General features: G+C 40.4%; 1 protein-coding gene across 2 annotated transcripts in view; it reads right to left on the bottom strand.

The window, feature by feature from the left end:
* RELN (reelin) overlaps positions 1–17,511 on the bottom strand; it is a 297,870-nt gene that overhangs the window by 121,621 nt on the left and 158,738 nt on the right. For both annotated transcript variants that reach the window (XM_037387677.1, XM_037387678.1), the window contains exons 9-10: positions 13,741–13,837; positions 10,335–10,575 (exon numbers count right to left, since the gene is read on the bottom strand). In XM_037387677.1, the coding sequence (XP_037243574.1) occupies positions 10,335–10,575; positions 13,741–13,837 (338 nt within the window). The remainder of the gene's footprint in view (positions 1–10,334; positions 10,576–13,740; positions 13,838–17,511) is intronic.

Raw genomic sequence — 17,511 nt, 5'->3', positions numbered from 1 at the left:
TGGAATGAACATATACTGTGTTTTGAATTTAACTGGAATAAGTTCTCTCTAAACTGGAGATACTGCAGACATCTCTATATAGATGTAGAGTTTTCTTTTACAAAGTCCAGATTGAATTTGTTCTCTGTTTTATTTTTCTTTATAATGAAATGATTTCTATGATAAGAACAAATTAGCTTGCTGTGCAAATTTTGTAACTAAAAAGGCCAGTGGCAGCAACTTGTAGGTTATTTCTCCTTGTTACCATGGAAGCATCAGCTGTAGGTCCAGAACTAAAGCACAGTCTAATTTTATTTAAAGGGGATTAAAAGCATGTGGAACATTTACTGTGTCCTTACTCAAATTACAACACTGAAAAGTTAACTAATTTGAGAGGAAAAATTAATTTAGAGAATAAATCCTTTGACAAATCTGATAACCTTCATTAAACAAAGCTTTCTCCCCAGTCACCTACATAATAAAACATAAGACACTTGCAGGCACTTGAATGGAGCCACTTCACCACAGTAGCTGTTTCCCATTGTTTGCAACTGGAGTGGGACTATCAGCCTGCCATAAGTAAACTGTTGTACTCCTAAATAAACAACCCTTGCCTGTTGCCAAACGGAAAGAAGCCAAGTTCTGTTCAGGAACTGTGGTCATCCCAAGGGGGAAAAAAACCCCAGTTTAATTTAATCTGGCACTACTAATACTATTATTCACTAGCTGCAATTGTTAAGCTATTGCTTTACATGAATAGGGCAAAATGAAATTTGGCTGGATGCATTCCCATATCTCAGCATGCTTGGATTTGCTTTCAATCTAATCTTCACGCTGAGTTTTCTGTTTCTAAAGTTTGTCTACTGGATAGTTATGGTATCGCTGCTTTTATCCTACTTTCAAGGCCCTGCATGGCTCATCCTTACCTGCCTCCACCATCTCCCACATGCAATCACCTCATGGCTCACTTTTCCTTGACTGCCAATGCTTGCCACCATGTCTGCTGGCGAGACGACCAAACTTACATGACCTTGTCCATTCTTCCCACCATGCTTGGCAAATTCCCCACAAGATGATGTCCTTCAGACATTTCCTTAGTGCTTCCCTCAACAACAAACCTTGTCATCAATTACACTGAAGAAGGCACCGTTCAGCAGGACGAGCACTCTCTCGTCTTGCAATACTTCTTTTTACTCCCAGGTTTCCCCAGCTCCAGCTTATCTCCTGTTTTATAAACAGAGGGCAATTTCCTGGGACACAGGCTATTTTTTTGATCTGTGCCGGAGGAGGCAGCAGTGGCAGATTCCTTGCTCAGGGCTCTTTGATGCTACAGTGGTACCACTACTAAAAAAAATAAATCTTCATGCCAAATTTGCTGTTATTTATGAATATTTCTAGTGTATAAGTACCATTGTTAGCCAAGTTAGCTATGAGAGCCAGCAAGTCTTATTAATTTAGGTGAGATTTCTGTTGTACATGAGGGCATTAGCTAATAATTTGAAGATTCAGACTATGTGAGAGGGTACTGCATGGTTTCAAAATCAAACTTTTGTCAAGAGTCTGTCACTCTCTTTATCCTACTCCATACTCCTTACATTTTACATCTACCTACAGCTTTCACCTTTTTTTGGTAGATGCTTTTAGGAAAGCCTCTTGATCGTCTGAGATGTAGAAGGGTTTCTGTTAGGACTGCTCAAAACCATTGGTCAACAAAGGCAGGGAAATCAGATTTGGCAAAGAAGGTACTTTACTGATTTATGTTTTCATAAATGCTGACCAGCTTTCCACAATGTCTAAATGACTTAAGGGCCCCAAGTAAGGTCTTGGAACCTACATCATGTAGCATGCATGAACAATCTCCCTATTTTTAAAGACTTGTATGAGAGCACCATGCAAGGAGACATCTGCTACCCTCAGTGTGACCTCTTGGCTGGGAGGGACCTCTGGAGGTCTCCCGTTCATCCTGCCATACGAAGTAGCACAAGCATCAATGAGATCTGCCTATGCCATAGTTGCAATTAAGGACACAGCCCGAAAGATTTTTAGAAGCTCAAAAGATAAGGATTGGGAATGTAAACAGAAACACTGAAGTCCATCCAAACCAGCTTCTGTCCCAGTTGTTCAAGTCAAACTTGTGAATCAATAAATACCTCTTGGCTTTACAGTATGGGATTTCTTTACTTGGAGAGCAGAAGAGAGGGCAACTAAATGATACAACTGTGCTGTTTGGAGAACCATCAACAGGAAACACTAGTGTGAAATTCCTCAGTGTAACAGATTTTTGGCTGAGGTGCTGCATATCATCTTCCCGAGGTTCTCCCCCACACTCCCACGAAAATGTTGTTCATCTCTGTGCCTTTAAAGTATCCACAGTCATCTTTACCATCGTTTAGCTAGGTTTTTATCAGAGACAAACACTGATGCTCCTCTTCACATTATCTCTCCAGGGCCTAATGGCCCCGATGATTCTTTCAGGCAGCTGTGGCCTCACAATTTATTTTTTGGCGACATTTCTTGCATTGGAATGAATGTGTTGGGCATTTGGGCAGTGCCAGCTTGCAAAGGGCTGATGGCAGATGGAAAGAAATCTGCCCAGTATGCCTTCACCTCTACATGAGCAGAGGGCCATCAATTTCCCCCATTAAGAAGTTGTCATGCAGCCCACCCAGCTGGAGGAGCATCTCTGATAGCCAGGCTGGCTGGCGTATGCTATTCAAATACAAAATGCACTTTAAAAGGAAACAAAAATATCGTTTGTCGGCAAATTGAAAATGCATGGCTTTGACCGCAGCCAATTTTTTAATGACTGTAATATTTTAAGTGATTATTTTTGCCACTTCAGATTGCTCCTTAGAGAGGAGAGGTTTTTTTAATTAAAATCTAGGCAATGCAAACAGATGAGATATGGGAAGCAGAGGAACAAGAAAAAAAGATGAAGAAAATTAATTAAAGCAGCATTGTCAATGGAGCCATAAATTAGATATCATGTCTTTCTGGGAACGAGTCACACAGGTTTTAAAGATTTTAAGATTGTGACATGATAGCAGGTACAGGGATAGATTCAGTCTTGACAAAATCATACTCCATATGCAATGTCTTAGCCAGGAAAGATACAACAACAGGATTTAGGGAAGATTCTAAATTCTAAATTCTGTGGATTTGGTTGTTGACACTTCTGGCCTGAAGTCCCTTCTTTAACCAAATGAAAAAATACAATGTGATTAGAATACTTTCCCATGAATAACCAGGGCTTTAATCTTTCCCACATGCTACATTTTTACATCATTTAATACAAGTTACAGAATGAAAACCTTGGCTGCACAGGCAGGCCAGGTGCACGGAGGGCTACAGTGCACCTTCCCTTTCCAAAACAATGGGATGAAACTTGTTCTATGACACAGTAACATACTGTTTATAAAGTGTGTTTTCACTCATCATTTCCGACTACAGACTGTTATTCAAAGGCTAGTGTTCTAAACACTTTGCTTGTTTATGAGTGATTCAGATTTGTATGGTTCTTAATCTTCTAGGACATCTCATGATATTTGTACAACACTGGTCATTCTGACAATGACCAATTTCCTTAATGAGTCATTTAACTGGCACGAACTGAACTATTCCTCTATGTTATTGGGAACTATTGATGTTTCTAGTACTCTGCAGTAAGCATGATGAAACCTCATCTGTTCTTCTGAAAGTAATGATATGTATTTACACCACTGTGAAATTAAAAGTGAGAAAGAGTCCACCGAAGTAATTTCTACTCTTTGGCATCTAATGGGTCAATTCATGTTGTTTTCATTAATGTGCATCTCACAGTGACCTGCAAAGACCAAATTCTTTCCTTCTAGGAGGCAGGAAAGACCCCTGGTGTTTTGATGCCAGCTCAGAGCTAATGCTGGCTCCCTGCCACCCCCACCCCCACTTCCAAGCCATGGGGAACTGGCATGGAGAAAGGTGCAGGTTCAGCATTGCTGTCCAACAGCGATTCTCCGCTGCCCGAACAACTCACAACACCACAGTCAACAACCTATCAGTTCCAATGAACCCCTAGGCATTGTATTTAAGTGTTATTATTTTAATTAAAAGTGTGATTATTAACAGCACCCCCACCCCCCAAGAACAATTCCACACACGGGCTAGATCCAGCCCTATGGATATACAGATGCCTCCTCATGGGCACAGCTCAGAGTGCCCACACTCACAAAAGGGAGCCGGTCGACAGGTTTTTGTGCACCCTGCTCTGCTTTCTCCACCTCTCCTCCCCTCTCACACTCCCTTTTCCACCCACAGAGAAGCAGGAATGGCTCTCAGATGAGGTACAGCAGGAGGCCTGCTCACCTCTTCCCAGGAAGATGTGGTGGATAAGGGCTCCTGTGAGGCAAAGCAGCTGGCTAGGAGGTTGGGTTTGGCCCACAGACCAAATACTGCCTTGCTAAATCTTATTCAAAAAATAAAAGAGTCTTGTCAAAAGCATCTCTGTGTAATTTTGTCCAACATAAAGTCATAGCAATTTTCTGCCATTTTCACACTGGTAAACAGAGCACTACCTTTCCTCCTGCAAACAAATATATTTGACCTGATTCAGACAACAGGTACCTCAACCCCTTTTTGAACAAGAATTTAAAACAAAAACAAAAAAAATGGAAAAAACCACACAATTTGTTCATCTCAGCACAAACAATTAAACCCAACAAAGATATATATGGAATATCAGGCTGTTTGTTTTGAAAGAAGACTACCCAGTGCCATTCCTATTAATTAACAGAGTATTCAGAGATTTGGAAATCTGCTCTGGAACTGGGGGTGGCAGAATAGCTTAATCAGCCTTTCTTTTTGCCAAACTCCTAGGCCTGCGTGCATGTCTCCTCTGCTCAGTGACACACAACAACACAGGTTCAGGAAGGACTTGCAGATCTAGGATGTGCGTAGCCCTGCTCCCTCAGTGTGTGGTGAAAGGTCACCCAGTTTTACAGACACATTTTCAGCATATTTTTCTGAGTGTGAATGTTCAGATCTCCCACTGTCCTCTTATGTAGCTTTCTGCTAAGCTGGCATGCATTTCTGGGAAATTAAAATGAGCTGAGTGCTGATGACCTGTTACTTAAGGGGCTTACTGCACCAGGATATTGGGGCTGGGACACTGTCAGGATTTATTGGTCATGTCCATGGTAGTGAATAACATGCATCAGGTACTGTTCCCTGGTCCTAAACCCAGCTTGCTCAGTGAGGATGGCACAGACCTTCCCCCCTTGCCCTATTCCATGCGGTGCCAGGCTGCATGCTTGTGATCAGCATCACACACAACCCCAGGTGTAGTCGCCAAGCCCTGCAGACCAAACACACTAAAGCTGACCAGGTGGGCTGCAACCTTCAGCCACCAAGGGAAGAGTGGCTGCAACTACTGTGAGACAGCAGTTCTGTAACTTGGTTCTTCTCAGAGGTGAGACATGTCACTGGGTTAACACATCATGACCAAATACATCACCGCTCTAGTGTCTCTAACGATCTATACTGCTTTTTCCCAGATGTAGAAAAATTCCAGAGACAGGTGGTTTGACCTCAATGATATTTTTACATAATCAAAATACTGCAGAGACATGAACTATAAGACTGCTGAGGTCATCTCCCTTCTCAATCTCAGTTTTAAGCTTGCACATCCAATCTTGGACAGGGGCAATCAGAGAAAACTAAAAATCTGGCACATGTTGTACCCCAAGCCACCATAATTCCTGGTCAAATCTACAAGATACATGAAGTGTCCCCTGAAAGATGAAATCACTTTTGTGTTCTATAGGAGCAGAGATCCCAGAAGCATTACTTTTCCCCCAATTAGTATGAAGTCTTGAGGTTCAGAGACCTTTAATAGCTCTCAGAGCACAACACTGCTTCATGCTTTTCAGCAGCCTCAACCACCAGTGCAATACCCTAACCATGTCCAGTTAGTTACTGGGCCGTGCCCATGCTCAGAGCTGTCACTGGAAATGCTGAAATGCAGTCAGGAATTTATCCTGTTCAACACCCTTCCACACAGTCCAACACAGATAAATATGTTCCAGTGGATCCAATTAATCTCCTAAGGGTTGCTTGGCCTTGCTAACAGCATCTTTCTTGCCTTTTGCTGTCGTCTTTGGAACCGAAATACACAAATTCAGTGGCTTATCTCTCAGCTTGCTTCCTATCTCAGCAGCCAGTTCCAGCTGCATCTGCAACCAGCCATGTGCTCTCAAATGAGCAGCAACCGCTCCTGAACGCAATGAAATTCCTGGTCCAAGCTCAAGCAAACTGGGAGAGGAGGAGAAACCGCTTCCCAAGCTGGGCACAGGCAAGTTTGCACAAGTGCTTATTGAGAATACACTGTCCAAATCCACCAAACTGGAATGAATGCATCCGTGCGTAATTACCATTAAGGCTTGCACTGTCCACTCCAGTGACTGAATCCATCACAGCATCGAACCCAGGACGCAGCAGTAGTTTTCATGGTAGGATTTTTCTTAATTTCAGCTGCCTTTTTAAATTACTAATCTAAGTAGCTATTAATCTGAGCAGCTTTACTAGCAAAACTCCCGGATTTGTAATGTTTGCTATTTATTTTAGTAGATCTCACGTACTACCAAAGTAAACTTTCTACAGAAAAGAATATACTTTGCAACTTGATAATCATCCAACAAGAGCACGTACCAGGTATAACAAGCAATTCTAAACCCCACCTCCTGAGCAACTACTGGAAAAGAACTTGCCAAACCACATCTATGTGAATGACAGCAACATTCATTCTGAATTACCAGCAAACCATATCTTAATGCCTATCTTTACTAACAGAGTAACCTCCTAGGACAACAAATTGTTTTTAATGAAAATTATCTTAAAAGGTTTGGGGTGGCTGAAAGGATGGGTGGGGTGGGCTGTTTTAACATGCTAGGATTAAGCCAGGAACCATCCTATGGCCTTGACAGCAAATAACACAGCAGAGTTTGCATCCACCTAGGCAAACTCTCTCCTCCTAGAAGAGTGGCGTCATCCTTGCTGCCTACTGGAAACACTCCGTGGCCCATCCATGAGGGTACATCCCTTGAAGATAATGTCTAGGAGATTGCACAAGCCAAAGCCAATCAGGGGGGTGTCATAACAACTAAGGTAAGACCACGGGCTCATGTTCACACCCTGGTTTGCTTCACTCACTACTTATTCACAGAGCCTCCAAGGAGAAGGTTCCACCATCTGAGCAATGCCTGCTGGGGCAGTCCAGAAGTAAACACTTAGACAAAAAGTAAACACTTAGAGAAAGACTGTCTCTACTCTTTTTTTCTACCAGAAATAAGTATGTATTTTTCCTCTTCTTTCTGTTCTGCCTACCAGCTGGATGAGCTATCTCAGACTGGCACCAAACTTCCATCTGAGAAATATGCAATATCAACCATTTTAAGGGGTGAAAGGTGGTGAGCAACAAAGGATGAATACAGAAAATAACCCCAGTAAGTGGAAGAAATTTCAAAAGATCATTCTTCTTGTTTGTTTTTACTTTTCTTAATGTTTCATTCCCTCAGTCCAACTTATCTTTATGGCACAATTTAGGAAAAGAGTTGACCTACGATTTTGTAAATACTAATCAAAACTGAGTTCGACATCAAGTAACATCCAGAAATGTGACTGTTTGTTGGCATGGTCAAGGAAATTCATAAGGAAATGCATTGAAGGAAGCCAGTGAAGAAGTTAACATAAACTTTGAGAAAGATTTTTAAGGCCAGTTGATCTAAAATACTAATTGGCAGAGGACAGGAGGATATGATTTGAAACTTGTATGGCACAAACAGGCTTGGATGGCAGAGATAAGGTCTCATCAGCTTGAAATGGAGTTTCGCATAGTGATAAGACTGTGAGTATGGGAACTTCTTTAAAAGCACACAGGTAAGAGTTACAAAAGATAGCACAGTATAACAATGACATTTGCTGATCCTTTAGTAAAAATATAAGTAAAAATTTAGAATAAAATTTAGAATGGATATGCAGGCTTTCTGAACATCAGGACTATTTAGCAAGTTTTAAGATGTCTGGGAAGCAAAAGGACTTGTAGGAAAAAGAGAACTAGAATTAGCTATCCCTGTAGCAATGTCAGGGTTTCTCCAACACTATTCTGTAGGCTGGTGCCTTTGGCTATGGTAGAGAAATCTCCTAAAAGCTTCCCCCAGTCTCTCTGAACCCTTTCAGCCTGAGAGCATTAACAATACTGGCAATAACAATATTGGGAATCCTGTGAATATGTACCAGTCGTTGCTGCCATCGTTCTGCCATTATGCTGGACAAGTTACCTGTCTGCTGTGAAATGCTGCTTGAAACAGAGGTGACTGGTGTAGTTCCATTTAAAATGTGATGGAATGTCATTAGCACATTGTACAAAGACTCTTACCTTTCTATTTATACAGAATAGTGTGTGATGAACCGAGATTAGAGCTATGTTAAATGTTTTAAAGAAAATATTAAAAGTTTTTGTAAAGTTTTATATAACATTCCAAACCTGAAAAGCAGAAAAATTGTCAAAAAAAAATATGTGCTTGGTGTTATAATGCTACAACGGAGTCTATGCTGAATCTGATGTAAATCTTGACCCAATTTATAGTTTTAACATGACATGTTCACATTGCAAAATCTGTTCAAATTATGTTTGGCAAGATTGTTCCTGAAAATCTGAGGAAAACTGGAGCAAAAACCTTAAAAATGAAATTTGACTACAGGAGTGCTCTGGTTGCAATCTAGATACACTAAAAATGTTTGAAATAACTACAGAGTCCCATGAAGAATAAAAGCCCTGCATCACACACACACAGCCTTAATCCAGTGTGGCTGTACCACAGTCTTACACATTGCCTTAACCTGGTGTAAGTGGCTACACATAGTCAAATGTGTAGCTGGGAACAGACACTTGCAAATTTCGTTTGTCCCTAAAACAGAAGATGACCTTGGAGGAATGGAAGGTTGGTGAATCCTTACTTATGTCTCATGTAAGTTTTGATCTTGAACAGGATTTCTGTCTAGAAGCACTAAGTGATCTCTGAGTTTAGGTCCCTCGTCTTTCATGTAACCATAGTTGTGTACTGACACAAACTGGCTGAGTTTAACTAAACAAAACCCCAAGAAATCAACAACAACAGAGGTTTACTTGCTAAAGTTTAAATGTTGTTTATACATGTTTCAGAAGGAGCAAGCAGTGTTTAGGCTTGGCTGGCTGAGAAGTAACTGTGCCTATGGCACCTTAATCCTTGCGTTGCTTTCACACCTTCACATGCCTGGGCTGGATTTTAAAATCTAGAGATAAGACTGACAAGAAAACAAAAGCAAACTGATCACAGAAAGTTACTTCATTAAGTATACAGGATATTGTTTGATTCTAAAATCTCAATTTAAAATGTTATCATTGTAGTTTAAATGGTCTTACTGAAGTAAAAAAAAAAAGTTAATATGCAGGTACTGTCAGTAGCTTAGTGGAAGTATTTATTTCTAAAAAGATTAATCTGAGGCCATTCATATCAGGTTCTGTGGGAAAAGGATGAGGCCATAGCCAACCTCTACTGCCCTCAGTATTCGACATCTGTTTCCTATGCACCTGCCAAAACCACTACCAGCATCATAAATGAACCCCAACATCAAAACTGCCTTTTTTTGTGAATGAAAAATAAGATGAAAACAGAAAGTCATCTGCTCTTCAACTTCTGGCTGCTTGGAAACATAGAAAGCAAGAATCCAACTGATTTCCAGGCGTTGAACAATGCTGCATTTGAAGGAACTGTGCACAGAAATCTCGTAGGGGTCCTTAGAGTTTTTCACAAGGTTGTACAGTTTGATCTCATGTATCAAAACAAGATCTTACTGAAAAAGAGACTTTTAAGAAACAGCCACTACTTGAATGCATGCTGCAACAGAGATGTGGTATTTACAGTCAGAAAAAGTAGGAAACCATATTTTTTGTGATGGTTTGTGATGAAGCGTAGTGGTAGTCAAACACCACCAAAATAAATAAGCATGTAGATTTCAAAATACCCAGCGGAGAGACTTGAATTTGTTTCAAAAATATTGCACTGTTTTGCTAAAAGGAAGCTGTTTCCCAATTTCTGTTACATGATCTTTGACATGACAGTATAAACTTCATTTGGCTTTGGTCACGGCAGAGAAGTTGTATTGTTCTATAAAGCCCAGATGGGACACAGAAAAGGTAAAAACAAAGTAAAAAAAGAGACCAATTCTAGAAGCAGATGGAGTGGCCTAAATGCCTTTGTGTGTTCACAGTTTGGTTAGATGCTACTGTCTTCTTCTACATACAAGAGTAATAAAAACATTAAGCCATAGGAAATCAGACTAACCTTAACTGTGGCCCCAGGAAAGAAAAGCCAGTTGCCAGTATCCACAGGATCAAGATTATCTTCTAACACAACTTTTCTGTGAGCAGCATTAATGATCAGGATGTTGTCCAATGCCCAACAGGCTTCATACACATCACCAGCATGAACATAATCCTGTTTCCACTGAAAATGGATGTTCTCCCCCTTAGCATCTTCAGGAAGGTACAAGATGTGGATGATTGTGCTGACATTGGAAGGGGCACTGAAAAACAATGATATGGAATTAGAGCAAGTTTAACCCATAGCCAGCAACACTTTTCCCCCATTTGACGCATTTACTAGGTGTGACGCAGTTGTGCTGATGTCCCTTGTATACTGATAAATCTTCTATGGGGAAGAAAATACCTGTCCCAAGGCAGAGTTCCATCGTGCCAGGCGGTGCACGTACAGCCTGAACAGCCAGCCTTGCTTTGAAGAAAGTGCAAGCTAAGGCACTAAATAACAGATTGGTGCAGATGTTTGGAGAGCAGGAGGAAAGAGTGGGGCAAACTCGATGCTGGTCCCAGTTCCTAGGTGACTGGGCATTATCAGGGATTTTGCAGAAATTTAAGGAAGCACTTTGCAAAACCAGGTGTCCCAAAATGGGATTTTTGCATGAGCTTTCACCAAACAAAACTCCTAACTTCTGGTCCCTCAGTCCCTCATAGATTTGGATGGAGCAGAGTGCCTGGAGGGAAAACCTGGGAATTTTCTCTGACAAGTGTGTCTTTCCAATCCCACACCCCTGCTGTCAGGATAATTCGGTGGACGGGGAGGGCCAGGTTGCCTTTCCTTCCGTGTTCTGCTTGAAGAGCAATACAGAGGAAACAACCCCTTTGTCCTCTCTCTTGCTGCTGAAAATGGGAAATGTGGGGAGGAGAGGCAGACCTGGAGTATTAATATAAGGCAAGGGTCAGGACCTTGAGCTCTGTTTTGCAGAGCTGTCCTCTGAGCTGTGAAAGGACTGAGGTTCACCACAAGTGAATGTCTTCACATTGCTAATGGCAATGAAAGGATTGAAGTTGGTGTGCAAGGAAGGGATGCTGAGAATTATCATTTTTGTTTTATTAATTACCCAGCAAGGAATTAGCTACAGACAGACCTCAGGCTGCAGGGAGTTACAAAACTGGGGTTTGCAAGATGTCAGTTACTCAGCCTTGCCTCTGCCTGGGTAGCGATGCTTTGGTGGGTGAACATTTTGTCAGAGACAATCCAGAGCGTTCAGTGAAAAAAGGCACCGATAGCTTGCTTATGTAGCAGAGAATAGATGAACTTCTCTTCGTAAAGCAAAACATTAGAGTGTAGTGAAATATCGAAAAGCAATCGTATTTGTCCCGTATTCACACCCAGAATCTGCCCCCAGAAATCACCCTGCACTTGCTAATTGTTATGTCTGTCACCCTCCACCGCAACACTGCTCTGAGACACTGTCCTCACTTCTCCCTGAGCCCACGCAGTGCCCGCCTTCCTGAGACATCATTCCCTTCTCTCCCGGGAGTCCACAGCCAAAATCCCACCAACACAACACAACACAACACAACACAACACAAGCAAAACACAACACAACACAACACAACACCTTCCCTTCACAGCTGCCCTACTGCCCCACTTCTCCCCAGTTCTCCTACTGTTCCCTACAGCTTGGAACTACACGTAGTACAGTGAAAGCCACTGAAGCACATTCAAATAAATGCTGCCATTCATACGGACCACAGGAGAAACGAGCATCCTTTCATAATTCATCTTCTCCACTTTGCACGACATTGCTCTATTGACCTATTTTCTACTGCTAGATCCAGCAGTCAAAGTTAAAGCAACAGAGATCAAGCTGCATACCCATTAATTTTTAAAAAAATTGGGTTTCAAGGGCTTGTGTTTGCACTATCAGAACTTTTGAGTTTCCTGGCTTGCAGAGCTATGAGGGTGACTAAATTGATGTTATGGACGAGGTCCATAATTTTGCATCAATGTGGGAAAAGGTATTGCGTGGTTACTCTGGGGCAACCCCAGGGGCTGCAGTAAAGTTACTCTTGCTTTATATTTTTCTGAGATCAGAATTAGCATCATTAGATTTACTAACATTTTTCATAATTTGTGCTTTTGTCGATGAAATTGTAATCCCACTCCCCCAAGGATGTATCCCCAGGTGGATGAGATACTGAAACCCACAGCCTTGCAGCTATAGTTTTGCTTACTCATTAGAATTTAAGTAGCCTTTTGCTCTGGAAATTGTCTCGGAGGGCTGAAAACAGGCTCAATCAAATTGCCTGTGTGGCACAGACACTAAGGTAATGCAGGAAGGTGGACTGAGACGCTACAAGGAATTTATACCAGAACAGCATTTTCATAAAATATTGGTTCTGCTCTCTTAGAAAAATCCAACTCTGACACTGTGCTTATTGCATATTGCAGTATCAACTGTGAAGGACTATAAGGATGTCACGAGGTTTATGCAGGGCAAAGATTAGAGAGGTGAAAGCCCACCTAGAACTCAGGCTGGCTGCTGCTGTAAAAGACAACAGAAAATGTTTTTACAAATACATTAGAAACAAAAGGAGGGCTTTATTGGATGCAGGGGAGAACACTACCACAAAGGATGAGGAAAAGGCTGAGGTACTTAATGCTTTCTTTGCCTCAGTCTTATATTTGTTATTAGGAAAAATTTCTTCACTGAAAGGGTGGTCAAGCACTGGAACAGGCTGCCCAGGGACGTGGTTGTGTCACTATCCCTTGAAGTGCTTAAAAAATGCATAGATGCCATGCTTAGGGATGTGGTTTAGTGGTGGACTTGGCAGTCCTGGGTTAACGGTTGGACTTAAACTTAATTCCAACTTAATGATTCTATGATTCTATAAAAATACTTCAAAAATCCCCATTTGTAATCCTTTGTGCTTTCATGTAAACCAGTTTGTTTAAGAACAAGGCATAATTCACCATAACCTTGTTATTATGAGAGTGTTAGGAGCCAAGTGTTCATATAAAACTATAAACTATTTTTATTGAAAGTCTTATCCTTCCAAAGTAGAAACTTGTAGCACTATAAATTATGGCTCTTGCTGACATTAAAAGCAGTGCTTAGGTGCAAGTCATCAAGAGTTTTGCTTTTTCAGGTACCTGAACCTGCTCGTTATTAAGAATTGCATTTTAACTCTGAAGTCATTATCTTCCTTACCTCCCCACATAATCAATGAATGAAACTGTGATTTACCAAACCCAGTGGCAGTTCTGCAGTTAGCTTTAGTGACCATAATTTCATCTCTTATCTTTTAACATGTATGAACAAGTAAGAACTGAAAGGTTAACAATTAAAAAGGTTTTAAACCAGCCAGGTTTAGACACCACCTGCTCAGCCAGAATGCATGAACATGATTAAAAAGCTGTAACAAACCTAATTTTCTCCAGCTGAGTCCAATCTGCAGAACTGTTCTTACTGTAGGACACGGTGATGCTGGGATCTGAGTAACTAAAGCGACATGAACCCGATCCTGGAAAAAAACCCCAATAAAACGAGAAGCATTATGGCACAACGAAGCAATAAATGATACAGTTGCTGACCATGCCTTTGTCACATCACTTTTCCCAATTTTAAAGCACTTTGATAGATGACGAAATTTCCTGTGATCTGTTGCTGAAGGTAAACACAAAATAATGCATGCTTTATGAGTCAGAAATAAAGTAGAAATGATAAATCACACCAGTGCCATGTAATCTCCGCAAATTTCCCAGGGGAAGCAAAGTAAATTACTTAACACCCCTCACTGCAGGAAAAAAAACACCATATAATGTTTAAACAAAACCTTCTTATTAGAGAATAATCCACATAGCAGAACTCATAGTAAAAAAACTGGTTTTTGTATTACTATATAGAAAAAAAAATAATTCCAGAAGTATGAATATAGTGATATGAAAATGTATACAGAATTACTTGAGCCACAAGCAAATGCACTTTAGGAATTAAAGTTACAGAATCGGTTATTTTAAGGATGCCTGAAGAGAATTAAATTAAGAAATCATCCAATATACTCACTAGAGCCTATAATTAATAATAAACATTTGATGCTGATCTGGGAATCTCGGAACACTTTACAAAAATGAACTAATTAAGCCTTATGGCACCCCTGCAAGGTAGGGTAATATATTTACTTTTGAGTTATAAAAGGGCGCCTTCTGGGTGTTGTCAGAAAAGATGAGCTTAACAATTGATACAGGGGACAGTCAAAACAACAAAAACAGGGATGAAAAATTCAACCTAGAAGACATGATAAACAACCTCAGTGGTAATTAAATACACTAAAAATACTATTTTTCTTCAGACAGCAGGTAATTCATCCATCTCAGAAAATTCAACACCCAGTGAAACAGACAAATCCTAACCCGTGCTCCAAAGGTCAAAATTTCTACTTCATAAGCATGCTGAAATGTAAGATTGAAAGCAGCAGACACGAGCTATCTCCCACATTTAAGAGAAGCAGCACTCAATTAGACAGCACCTCTGATGGCATCAGCTTTGCTCGCAGTAGGAGTACATCTCACGTGCGCTACGAGTCATATGTTATGTTTATGTGTGCTTCACATATGTTCAGTCACACTGAAAGCTGTGCATATACACCTTTTTATATATGTATAAATGTACATGTATACACCCAGATGTGGAAACTGCTGACCCTCAAATACTATAATTTTCCAACTCGAGGTACTTATTTTTGTAATGAAATAAATGGCCTGATTAAAAAGGTGTTAACCACTTGTACAAGAGAACAGCTTACACATTTTAATGGGAACATATGTCATTAAGTACACTGCTTGCAGCCCCAGCTCCCCCGAGGCAGTTCTCATTTGCAGCTCTCAGCTCTACAGAACTGCTTTTCCGCTCCGAGATGCACATCACATACCTCTGCAGGAGGAAAACTGCCCCAAAACATGGGACGAAATCCCATCTCTATAACTTTGCCTGATACATCAACTAGCATCCTGGAAATGACCCACAAAGTTGCTTTCTTGTACCTTTTACTAATGTTAAATTGTAAACAGAGGAACAGACACTTCAGACCCACCACAGCTGCATGTGGTACGTTCAGCTGGTCTGAAACGTATTCTTGCTTTAACGAGGCACAGAATAATTAATATTGCAAAGGCAGCAGGACTTTGAATTACCAACCATGTACCCAGAATGACTACAAAGCAACCGTCTCATATTTTACTGACAAGGCATTTTATTTCTATCATATTAAAACCCAACGATGTCAGGAAAAGCCTTTGCGTTTCATATTTGCCCATCTGCTGAGATGGTCTACTTTACTGAGTGACATCTGCTGCCGGCTCCTACTTCTGTGGCATTTAGGAGTTCCAACCCTTAATCACGCTCGTTCATTTTGTTTCAGGGGAATTCAATTCAAAAACCAGTGAACTTCGGCCAGTTTAACCACTTTGGCTGGCCAGAGGCTGGGAGGCAAACCAGCAACACACTGAGTTTTCTGTTAGACAAAAATTAAAGGAACATAAACAGTAAAAATAACCAGCAATATACACTTTATAACACATGCTGCTTCAGTTAGTGTTACAGTCAACTTTTGGTACAGCACTCTTAAACAAAGCCAAGTCCAAATCAGCTGCTAAAAAAGGGGAGAAGGCCATATTTGCTGCCCATACTGCAAAGACGATATCAAATGAGTGTTCCCTGTCAGTACAATCCATACGAAAAATGTTGTCTGTTAAATCTGAACACTCTCAAACCATGCAATGAAGATCAAAGTTACTGCTTAAAAGAAATGGGGCCACTGAAAAAGGGCTTTGCAAGGCAAGTGTGGTATTTCACTTGTGCCACTGGAAAGAGAGCAATGGAGACCATGAAAAGAGGGGAGACAAGTGTTGCTTATTCTTATTATTTTAATAAGCAGGGCAGGTTGTATTAAGATTAAAATTACTTTGGGAAAGTCCTCAAGGTCAATGTAAGTAGCAGTTACTGGCTGTGGTGACAAATGTGTTTTTATCAGTGTTTAAACAATTTATGTTCTTGACTCAAAATCATAAAATAGCAAGATTGTTTTTCATGTAAGTATCTAATTCTGCAAAACTCAAGCTGACAATGAAAAAAAAAAAGAATGAAATTAATACATTTGAAAAAATCATCACCAAGGTTCAGGCATTATTCTTTGACATTTGAACCATTTTTTAAAATATATAAGAAATGTATGTATCTGGTGCTTGCCAGTTATTGCTGATATATATATATCTTGCCAATATATATATTGCCAGATATTGCCAATATTGCCAATATATATAATATATATAACCAATATTCGTCCCAGTTTACACTAAGAATTTCTTCCCAAGAGAAGGGTGGAAGACGAACATACAACTGCACTCCAGGACAGGTTTTACTGAGACAGTCTTGCAAGCCACTGGCTTTCAATATAATTTTCAACATTATTACTTAATACTATTACTCCATATTACTATTATTTCAGTAATCCTAAACTAGGATTATTTAAAAAAGAAATCTGCAGTTTGGATGTTTGCTACTACCTAGACCAGCAGAGCTATACTCTGACTTTGTGAACAAATAGAAGATCAAAATTCAAGTAGTAACACAGCAGGAGCTGAGGGCAAATTCAGCCGGGGAAGGGAGGTGTCCTTCACACCGCGTCCAGAGATGGCAATAAACAATTTGTCAGCTCCAAGCAGAGAAGCAGGGGCAGGGTGTCACACTGTAAATCTTCATACCCTTCCGTCCTCCAAAGAAAAAGTTGTATATAAAACCTTTTGAATAAGATTAGAATAGGCTTGTTTTAAATCAGGAATGCCCAGGTTTTGAATTAGCCGTGAAATGCAGGTAATAAAACACTCACAATGATTACCATAAAGAAGGCTACATTATGAAGTTACTGCGTTAGAGAAAAAAGCAGTTTCTTTCTTAAGCTGAGTATGTCACAGCAAACCTGATGCCTTGGTGAGGTTATTGCTAGCAAAATCTAAGAGTTAGGATTATACCTTCAATATTAAGAGCTTGCATGTGTAATTATCTGGCACATGACCAAACCACCCCCCAACCAATATTAGCTGGAGTTTTTCTTTATGTATGTATAGGCAAGCTTGTCCTTGGGTTTCAGGAACAAAGTATTTTTCTCCTTTGGAGTTACTTTACTATTTTTGACAGGCT

The sequence above is a fragment of the Falco rusticolus genome, chromosome 5, assembly GCF_015220075.1.
Source record: "Falco rusticolus isolate bFalRus1 chromosome 5, bFalRus1.pri, whole genome shotgun sequence".
Taxonomy (NCBI): domain Eukaryota; kingdom Metazoa; phylum Chordata; class Aves; order Falconiformes; family Falconidae; genus Falco; species Falco rusticolus.
This window is presented reverse-complemented; position numbering and strand designations above follow the sequence as displayed.